Here is a 10414-nt window from a genome sequence, read left to right as displayed (position 1 = left end):
CCACCCAGTCCATCCCTGTGTGCACACACATGCCGCCTCTGAGCCCACCCCCTTTCCCAGCAGGCCCCCACCCCCACCCCAGCCCTGGTGCTGGTGGGGCCCTGCTCAGCTTACCCCCCTCCCTGCAGATCGTCTCCCAGGGCCAGGTCAAGGCCGAGAGCATCATGCCTGACCTGGGCAAGCAGATACAGCACATGCTGCTGGCGGAGCTGGCTGCGTTTCTGAGGAGGTGGGTGTGTGCGCAGGCGCGCACAGGGGGCCCTGCAGCGTCCTCCCTGCGCCCAGCTGGGGGTCCAGGCTAGACCAGTGCCCTCCCGGGCCCTAGGGGTGTCTGTCCCCCTGCACTGGGCACTGAGGGCCCCACTCTGCTGGGCACAGCTCCCAGCGGAGCACCCTCCAGCTGCAAGGGGATGCCTCCCGAGGGACTGAGACCCCGGCCTCCCCTTCAGGTGGCACCTCCAGTCTCCGCCCCCCAATCTCCTGGCTGCCACCTCCCCACTTCTGAGGACCCTTCCATTTACCCATGGCCCCCTCCAGGCTCCCAGAGCTTGGCGGCCCCCTGCTCAGGAGCTGGGCAGGACCTGGCTCCATTGGCCCCGAGAGCGAAGTCAGCCGTGTGGTGCCGGGGGCCAGCTGCCGCCTTAAGCTGAGGGGCCACCCCTGGGAAAGTGCGCTGTAACCCGGGCGCTGCTCCTGTCCCAGTGTTTGTGCTGGTCCTGCAAGTGCCTCTTCCTGTCTCACCAGCTACCAGCGAGCCTTTGAGGACTTTCTGGAGAGGTGCAAACAGCTGCGAAATTATAGGGCCAATGTCATGGCCAACATCAACAATTGCCTGTCCTTCCGGTGAGAGGGTGAGGGCTGAGGGCGGTGAGGGCGGTGAGGGCGGTGAGGCTGGGAGGCCAGGAGCGGGTGTGGGAGCAGAGCACCAGCCTGCCTGTTGGCGAGAAGGGGCTGCTGGGAGGTAGAGGAGAGTGCGTGGTGGGGGGTGAGGTAGGTGTGGCGGGGAGGCCACAGCAGCGTAAGCAGCCGTGGAATAAATGAAGAAGGTCTGTGGGAAACGGCTGTGTGGTGGGCCCCGCCTCAGGCAAAGGGTTCACTGGTGATTTTATCCTCGAACAGCGGGCAGTGATTCTGTCTGTTAAGCAGCTGAGCACACAGGTGTGCAGAGGCGGAGCCACACGCCCCCAGTTAGGAGAGGATGTGGCCTGGGGGTGTGCGGGCAGTGAGCAGACTGGGCCTGCCTGGTGGGTATAATGGAGTGACTTGGACTTGCTCCCAAGGGAATGGGGAGCCATTGAGGGTTCCAGAGTGAGGAGGTGGTTTAGGAAGATGGGCCTCGGGCTAACTGGCTCTCTGGTACGGGCCATGGGCCAGCAGGGCCGGTGTGACTGACCTCCCTGCCCCATGTCCTTCCAGGATATCCTTGGAGAAGTGGCAGGCGCCACAGGGCCTCCTGGGCCCCCTGAATGAGCTCAAGAGCCACGGCTTTGACACCCTGCTCCAGGGCCTGTTCTGGGACCTGAAGGTAGCTACGCCCTGCCCTGGGCCCGCTGAGGCTTGTGCATAGGACATGGGGGTGGGAGGAATGGTAGGAGCCCAGCTGGCATGTGGAAGGCACGGTGTGGGGCCGGGTGTAGAGAGGCTGGTGTACCCAGCGAGGGGCCATGGAGGCCTCGACCTCGCCCCCACCATTTTGGCCTGGTGCTTGGCCTCAGAGGGGCCGCCCAGGGCTGGGAGGACACAGAAAAGCTTCAGCGTGCCCCCACCCAGTCCCTAAGCTTGCATACACTCCCTCCCTCCCTGCCACGCGCCCCGCCCCCCCTATGCCGAACTCCAGCTGTGATGCTCAGAGTCTCTGGCAGCCACCGCCACGCCATGTCTGCCTGGGCCAAGAAACCCACAGAAAGCCCTTGTTACTTTAGCAGAGGGTGAGGGTCCCCGGAGAAAAGCAGGAGGGGTTCCATGCCTGCCCGCCGTGTACCCAGCGACCAGAGTGGGAGGCGTGGGTGGCCAGTTGGCGGTGAAGGCCACACAGTGACCCGGGGTGACTTGGCACCAGTCAGGCGCGAGGCTTTGTTTATACAGGAATTTATTTGGGGGCGGAGGGGTGGGGGGAGGGTGGAAAAGGCCTCCGCAGGCCGCCTGCGATGCAGGGGCCACAGCTGGGTGTCCTTGGAGAAGGGTACACAGACCCCCCTCCACTTCCTGCCTGTGACCTGAGTCCTGTCCTGGGTCCCTGGCCCCTGGGCCACCCCGAGAGTCAGTGTGCGTGTCTTCGTGTGTGGCTGGCAGCCTTCCCCTGCAGGGCGGGTCCAGATATCCTGCTTTTCTCCCGCTGCAGCCGCTGTTCAAGAGGTTCACACAGACCCGCTGGGCGGCCTCTGCGCAGACCCTGGAGGAAATCGTCTCCACCGTGGAGACAAGGCTGCCCGAGTTCTCAGAACTGCGCGAGTGCTTCCAGGAGGTGAGGCGCTGGGCTGGGCTGGGCCGGGCCTGGCAGCGGTACAGCGGGCATGGGCTCACACAGGCCTGTGCACGCACCCACCAGCACTGCACACGCACACACATGTATGCACTCCTTTGCCCTGGCATCTGTCCTCCCTGAACTCCTGGCCCCGAGGCTTCAAGCTCCTGTCAGGGGAGGGTGTGAGCTCCGTGGGGAGCTGGCTCACGGCCCTGCCTCTGCCCCTGGCCGCGCAGGAGCTCATGGAGCTTGTCCACCTGCACCTGGTGAAGGAGTACATCGTGCGGCTCTGCAAGCGGCGCGTGGTCCTCAAGACCGCGGAGCAGCAGCAGCAATTGGCCGGGCAGGTCCTGGCCAACGCCGAAGTCATCCAGCACTTCTGCACTCAGATTGTAAGCCCCGACTCCACCCCCCTAACCACCCACCCCCGGTCCCCCCATGGGCTGCCCTTGCCCTCTGGGCCTCCCCAAGCTCCATCTGTTCTGGCGGAACCAGTCTGGGCCCGGGGGCACTTCTGGAGCAGGGGCGGCCTCCCTCCAACCAGGCCTGTGCTTGCAGGGCTCCCCGGCCACCTGGCTGCACTACGCCGTCCCGACGCTCGCCGAGATCATCCGCCTGCAAGACCCCAGTGCCATCAAGATCGAGGTGGCCACTTACGCCACCTGGTACCCCGACTTCAGGTGAGACCGGGCAGCCCAGGACCTGGGCAGTCAGCATGGCCCTGCCGGTCCCCACTGTCAGAGCCTGGCTTGGCTGCGTCAGCCCCTTTGGGGTGGGTGGCGCTCCAGTACTGGCCACACAACGCAGTCCTGGTGCTGACCTTGCTGAGGGCTGCGACTGCCGGCGTCCGGGCAAAGCCTCACAGCGGCTCACTCACTTGACCCTCACCACCGCCCTACCAGGCTGACACTTCCCTTCGTTAAACATATATTTGTATTGATTTCAGAGAGGAAGGGAGAGGGAGAGAGTGACAGAAACATCACTGATGAGCGAGAATCACTGAGCAGCTGCCTCCTGCACGCCCCCTACTGGGGATTGAGCCCACTACCCGGGCACATGTCCTTGACCGGTATCAAACCTGGGACCCTTCAGTCCGCAGGCGGATGCTCTAGCCACTGAGCCAAACGGGCTAGGCCAGACTGATGCTTTTCACCCCTGATTTACACATGAGGCCTGGAGAGCCAAAGGCACGTGTCCAAGGTGACACAGTGAGTCAGTGGTGGAGCTAAGATGACAAATATAGGCAGTCTGGCTCCACAGTCCACACTCTTAGCCTTTGATGATACTGCCCCTTGGAGGGGAAACTGAGGCCAGAGAGACCAGGGACTTGCTAGAGGCTGTAGCAGGTCAGTGATGGAGCTGGGGTCTAACACTCAGCCTAGGGATCCTTGGGGGCTGGGGCTTGGACCTGGGCCCTGGGTCCTGGTCCCCTGTTCCAGAGTGGCGGTTGCCTGAGGATCTTGTGAGCCCAGGAAATGGGTTTTGGGGCTGAGTCCTCTGACATGGAGGAGAGCGTTTGAATGGGCCCTGAATTGGATTGACAGCTCAGCCTAGTGTAGCCCCTGACTGATCCACTGCACTCATCCACCTAGCCACCCACTCACCTACACATGCACCCACTTATTCACCCACCCATACAAGCAGCATCTCCCCATCTACTCATCTAACCACCCATCTAGCTATCCAGCTATTGCCTCACCCACCATCCACAAGTCTACCCATCGAGCCACCCATTCATCTACACGTCCACCACCTATCCTTTCATGCATCCATCATCATCCACCCAACTCTGCATCTCTCCATTCACCTACCCATCCATTCACCCCTCAGCCTTCCATCCACTCACTCATTCATCCTTTCATCCATCCATCCATCCATCCATCCACTTATGCACTCACTCTTCCATCCATATATTCACCCACCTATTCATCCATTCATTCATCCATCCATCCATGCATCTATCCATCGACTTCCGCCCATCAACTCACTCATCCACCAGCCCACCCACAATTAGCAGTGGTCTGCCAGGTGCCAGGCTCGGTTCTAGGTACCAGGATGCAATGACATACAAGACGGAGCAGGCCTCCGCTCTCCCTCATGTGGTTTATAGTCCACGGAGGGTTCACAGTAGTCAGGCAAAGGGATACACCTGCACGTTGGAAAGGTTATGTAACCGGCAGGAGGTGCTGGCTTTCGGGACGGGAAGGCCTCTTGGGGGAGGTGACATTTTAGCTGAGACTTAAAGGTGAGAGAGCTGGTCCCCTCCAGAGTGTGTGGAAGAGGGACAGCCGGTTAAAGGCCTGAGGTGGCAGGAGCAGGCGTGCCCTCGGGGGGCCGGGGGCCATGCTGCTGGAGCTCATGGGAGGAGAGCGGGCGGCAGCTGCTGCGGGGCGCTGTGGCTCAGGCCGGAGGCTGGAGAGCGGGGAGGGTGTGAGCAGGGGCGTCGGTGACCGGCTGGACTGATGGGACTTCCTCCTGACAGCAAAGGCCACCTGAGCGCCATCCTGGCCATCAAGGGGAATCTGTCCAGCAGTGAAGTCAAGAGCATCCGGAGCATCCTGGACGTCCACACGGGGGCTCCCGAGGCCGCCAATGCCCTATTTTCACTTATAAAGGTTGGTTAGCTTTTCCTGTGGACTGACCCGCTTGTGAGCCCCGGCGAGCTTCGGACACACCCCACTTCGAGCCAGTCACCCCACCTGGCTTCCGGCCTCCCGGGCTTCCTGCCTTCTGATGCTGCTGCTGCTGCCGCCCAGCCCCGGCCTGGTGCAGGCCCGGGGCAGCTGGAACGGACGGCTCCCAGTTCGTTACCTGCCTGGTGGGGCGGGAGCACACCTCTGAGGAGCCAGAGACCATACCTGAGAAGTGGCCGTTGATCGTCATGCACTAAAGGAGCAGATTGGCCAGGGGTCAGCGACCCTGGGTCATCTCCTATCCAGGGGGCCATCCCCGGCCACCTCAGAGCTGCCCTCGTGGCCGGGGCTGAGTGCCTAGGGCCGGATGCCGAGTCTTACCTACCTGCCCCCTTCACCCAGGGCTGCGACCAGCTGGGCTCAGCAAGTCTGGAATGGAAGGCAGCTGGGAGGAAAGAAGGGAAAGATGAGCTCTTGCCTGGGCCTGGGAAGGGGCGGGCAGTCACCCGCAGGCTGGGGCAGAGCGGGCACCAGAGCCCCTCCAGGTTGCCCTGTGACCCCTGCAGCTCAGACCCCGACCCCTCTCTACTTGCCTTGCCCAAAGGCACCCCCTGCCCAGAAAGGGGCTTCCTGGGTCTTCTAGGGTTCAGGCTGCCCCCCAGGCAGGCCCAGGCCCAGGGGTGCCTTCCTGGGTCCTCCACTGGGCTGGGTAAGCTTGACCTCTGACCCCTCTGCACCTATATTAGTTTCTTACTGCTGCTATAACGAATTTCCACAAACTTAGTATCTTAAAACAAGACTAAGTTTCAGTTCTGGAGGTCAGAGTTCTGATGCGGGTCTAGTGGGCTGAAGGCAAGGGGCCGGCGCTGGGCCCTGCTGGCGGCTCCCGGGGGAGGATTCCTGGCCTCTTGTGGTTTTGAGAGGCCACCTTCCCAGAGGACTCGGCTTGTGGTCCCATCCATTTCAAAGCCGTTCACAGGGCAGGGCTTCAGGGCTTCGCTCCCGCCTCCCTCTTCCACTCGCAAGGAGCCCAGCCATTACCTTTGGCCCATCCAGACGGATAGCCCAGCACCGCGCGCTCTGTGAGGCCAGCTGGTTGGCAGCCTGATTTCATTCCCTTTCCGGCGAACCTCACATGGTCACAGGTTCCAGAGGTTAGGGCGTGGGCATCTTTGGGGGGCCATGGTTTCGCCCACCACGGCCTCCATTCGTCCCCTGCCCTGGAGAGCACCTGGTCCTACCCCAGGAAGACGTGTTCAGTTACCCCCGGCCTCGGCCCACCCCTAGGCCCTCTCAGCGGATTCAGGTGTGACTCGGCCTCTGAGGGCCCCGCCAGGTTGGGTGAGCTCTCTCTCCAGGGTCCGTCCCTCCGCCCAGGTACTTGGCCAGGAACTGGCCATGAAAACGGTGCACAGAGCCTTTGTACATTTGTTGTTCACGTGTTGGATGTCACTGACGTTATTTTTGATAGCACTGCTTTTGTATGCGTGTCCTCGGGACACGATCCGAGTTTTTATAGCTTGACATAAAGCTGACTTCAGAAGCGGCTGTGGAGTGATTCATTCGGGGAGCAGGGCTGGGCCTCAGCAGCTTTCTCAGGGTTTGGGGGTCTGGGCAGGCCTGTCCTCCTGGCTCTGTGCCAGGCCCGCAGCGTCCTTCCCTGTAATGACCTCCCCACACACTTTACTGAGGATGATGGGGGAGCGGGGAGGTTAGGACTCTGGACAATCATGTCAGCTCCACGCACAGGGCTCAGAGGGAATGTACTCCTGTGTCTGGGACTGACCTGAAGAGCTGTCGGCGGACAGAGGCCCGGCTCACCAGGGAGGCCCGTTTGCCTGCACAGCAAAGCCCAACAGGACACACACAGGACTCTGCAGCCAGGAAGCGAGGGCTTATTGGGAGTTGGTGGTGCCACAACCAGCGTCGCAGGTGCTCATGCTCGGACGGCCTGCGAGGGCTAGAGCGGGCGGGTGGGCCGGGCGTCTGGGCCCACGTCGCTGGGCAGCGCCTGCTCTGGTTTCCCAGGATGCAGTTCGTGGGTCATTCTGGAGCTGAAGCACAGCTGAGGCCTGGGCGTAACCATAAACACTGCCTCTGTGGTCAACAGCCCGAGGCTTGGCTATGAAGACCAGAGCCTCACGGTCCCAAGGGCGTAGCGAGGGCGGGGCGGTGGGTGAGTCAGGGAGGCCCGTTGGAGTCAAAGGAAAAACAAAATGGTGGGCAGATCAGATCTCTCCCATCCGGTCCAGGATTTGGGCAAGGAAGGGGGTACCTTGACCATCGGTTCCACAGAGAGGCAGGCAAGGGCACCACCTTCGGGGTCTGGGACCTGCAGGAAAGCCCTTGACCTCAGCAGCCTGGCTCAGGGTCAGAGGGAGCTGGAGCAGGAGGGAGGCCTTTCTGGCCAGTCCCACCTGTGGGGCCAGCAGGGATGGGCAGAGCCCACAGAGCAGCAGGGAGGGCGGAGGGGGGACGGCAGCCCCAGGAGACCCTTACCGGGCGCCCCGTGGTTGGCGGGCCCCAGTCCATGTGCCACCTGGGCTGCAGACTCTGCCCTCAGCCTCCCAGTGGAGCACCGAGTGGGGCAGGGAGGGGGAGGCGCAGTGACCCTCATGGGACCGCTGGGGCACAGGATGGGAGAGCCAGGACCAGGGGGACGTTTTGGGGTGAAAAACAGAGTCACATTTTTAAAAATGTATTTTTATTGATGTCAGAGAGGAAGGGAGAGAGAGAGAAACATCAATGATGAGAATCATTGATCGGCTGCATCCTGCACGCCCCACACTGGGGATCAAGCCTGCAACCCAGGCATGTGCTCTGACTGGGAGTCAAACCATAACCTCCTGGTTCATAGGGCGACGCTCAACAAGTGAGCCACACCGGCCGGGCCGAAGCCACATATTAAACCTGGCAAGCTCAGTGGTAGCCTTACAAACCCAGAGACCCACAGCAACCACACAGGATGAGCTGGAATTAAAATTCCTGACTACACGCGGGTTGAGGCGGGTCATCATGTCCTAGGCCGGCATCTCCTGACGAAGGTCATTCTGTCCCTTCTCTGGACTTGTGGCCTCTAAGACAACATGCCTTAGAAACGTCACAGCATCTCTTCCTCCGGCCACACCCTCCCCCCAGAGCAGCCTCATGTCATTGTGTTCCCAGAATACCACCTCCATGTGCTGGGGACATTAGCGGTCCTGTCCCCGCCAAGGGTGTGTCCACCCGTTTTACTTTTTATCCAATCCCAGAGGTCCCCCGTGCTTTCTCCCGCCTCCCTAGCCTCCCACCAGGGATCTCAGGTGACCCCTTCCGCCTCCCGCTTTGGTGCTAACATGTGGAAGACGCTGCAAAACTGCCACCCGCAGGCATGTTCTCCACCAGGAGAGTCTGCTTCCTGGCAATTGTTGTCAGTTTGGCTCAAATAAACTCACAAGAATTCTTACAGGTTTCTTACCTCGACAATTTTTGTTGTTGTTGTTAATCTCCACCCAAGGATATTTTTCCGTTGAGTTTTTAGAGAGAGTGGAAGGGGGAGGGAGAGACAGAGAGAAACACCGATAGAGAGAGAGACGTTGATTGGTTGCCTCCTGCACGAACTCTGACCAGGGCCGGGGAACCTGCAACCAAGGCAGGTGCCCTTGACTGAAATCAAACCCGGGACCCTCCAGTCCTTGGGCTGACGCTCTCTGTCCGCTGAGCAAACCAGCCAGGGCTGCCTCAACCTTTTATTTATTTATTTTTTAAATATTTTTATTGATTTCTGAGAGGAAGGGAGAGGGAGAGAGATAAAAACATCACTGATGAGCGAGAATCATGGGTCAGCTGCCTCCTGCACGCCCCACACTGGGGATCCAGCCCACAACCGGGCATGTGCCCTGACCGGGAATCGAACCCGTGATTTCCTGGTTCATAGGTCCATGTGCAACCACTGAGCCACGCTGGCCGGGCTGACTCATTTTAAATGGGGGCAGGTGTGTAGGGACCCAGAGGGTGAATTTAAACCCGAAAGGTCCTGGAGCACTGGGGTGGGGAGGGGGGCGGAGGGCAGGTGACTCTCAGGTGCCCACCCACCACGCTGGGGAGGAAGGAGGGGACATGGGTGGCACCTCGAGGTTCCTGTCCTTCCTGCTGCTCCTGCCACCGGGGTGGGGTGGGGGAGGGCTTGAGGTCCCACCCTGGTCACCAGTGCGGGCCACCCCCAGGTTCCACCTCAGTAACTTCCTGCAGCTGTGGCCCAGGAACCTATGCCTCAGAGGAGGCGGGAGTCGCGGGCACAGGGAGGGAAGGGGGGGGGGAGAGAAGGGGGGACGGTGCATGTGGAACAAGTGTGATCCATGGGGGAGGGGCAGTGGGGAAGGCAGCCCAGCGACATTCCTGGAGCTCCCGCCCCAAACAGGGAGCGAGTAGATGGGGTCCAAGTGCAGGGGGGGGGGAGGGGGGAGGCAGCCTGTGGCCTGGGCGTGCTCGCTGGGGAGGGGACACCCCCCCCCCCCCGGAAGGAACAGTGCAGGGGAGGAAACCGCTGGGCAAAGGCCAGGAGGACTAGGAAGGGTTCCTGTTTTAGGGGGAGGGAGAGAGAGAGAGAGAGAGAGCGCGTGCTCAGGCAGGGGTGGGTGAAGGCAGGGAGCGAGCAGAGCACAGAAGGGGGCAGGGCTCCCGGGCCTTAGTTGGGGCGGGAGTAGGGTTCACTTCAGCTGTAAGGAAGGAAGCACGGAGGGTCTCAAAGAGGCAATGGGGCTGATGAGACATGTGGTCCTTGGAAAGACCCTCCTGGCCTGCGGCGTGGCTCGGGGGCTGAGCAGCCATCGACCTATGAACCCGGAGGTCAGGGTTTGGTCCTGGTCAGGGCACCTGCCTCCCCAGTGTGGGGCCTGCAGGAGGCAGTGGATCAGTGATTCTCATCACTGATGTTTCTCTCTCTCCCTCTCCCTTCCTCTCGGAATCAATAGAAATTTCTATTTTAAAAAGATCCTTCTGGCTGCGGCGTGGAGAAGGGACAGGCCAGGCGACCATGTGTGTGTGGGCTGCCGGGCACAGATGTTATTGTGGGTGACGTGGAGGGAGAGGAGCTCGCTTCCGGGCAGGCGGGGGGGACCATTCCCTGAGCCGTGGACAAGACCCCGACCAGCCCGGGTCCGAGCTGGGGATGGCCTGGGAGGAGGGGGAGGCCGGGGAGGAGGGCAGTTAGGTTGGAGGGCCTGCGGGGAGGGGCTGTGTGGGCTCCTTGGAGTGTCCACGCTCAGGTGACCGCACTGCCCTGGCCCTGTGCGCACCCGGCGCCGCCCTCCGGGAAGGCCCTCGGCCTGGGCATCTC

General features: G+C 61.5%; 1 protein-coding gene across 1 annotated transcript in view; it reads left to right on the top strand.

The window, feature by feature from the left end:
• Positions 1-6643, top strand: part of TNFAIP2 (tumor necrosis factor, alpha-induced protein 2) — an 11094-nt gene extending 4451 nt beyond the window's left edge. The window contains exons 6-12 of the mRNA XM_014531617.1: positions 110-229; positions 745-843; positions 1417-1525; positions 2342-2464; positions 2701-2856; positions 3023-3144; positions 4947-6643. Of these exons, the coding sequence (XP_014387103.1) occupies positions 110-229; positions 745-843; positions 1417-1525; positions 2342-2464; positions 2701-2856; positions 3023-3144; positions 4947-5088 (871 nt within the window). The 3' untranslated portion in view covers positions 5089-6643. The remainder of the gene's footprint in view (positions 1-109; positions 230-744; positions 844-1416; positions 1526-2341; positions 2465-2700; positions 2857-3022; positions 3145-4946) is intronic.
• Positions 6644-10414: the final 3771 nt, after the last annotated feature.

This window comes from Myotis brandtii, unplaced genomic scaffold (assembly GCF_000412655.1).
Source record: "Myotis brandtii unplaced genomic scaffold, ASM41265v1 scaffold819, whole genome shotgun sequence".
NCBI classification, from domain to species: domain Eukaryota; kingdom Metazoa; phylum Chordata; class Mammalia; order Chiroptera; family Vespertilionidae; genus Myotis; species Myotis brandtii.
Note: the sequence above shows the minus strand (reverse complement) of the source record. Positions and strands in the feature narration are given on the sequence as shown.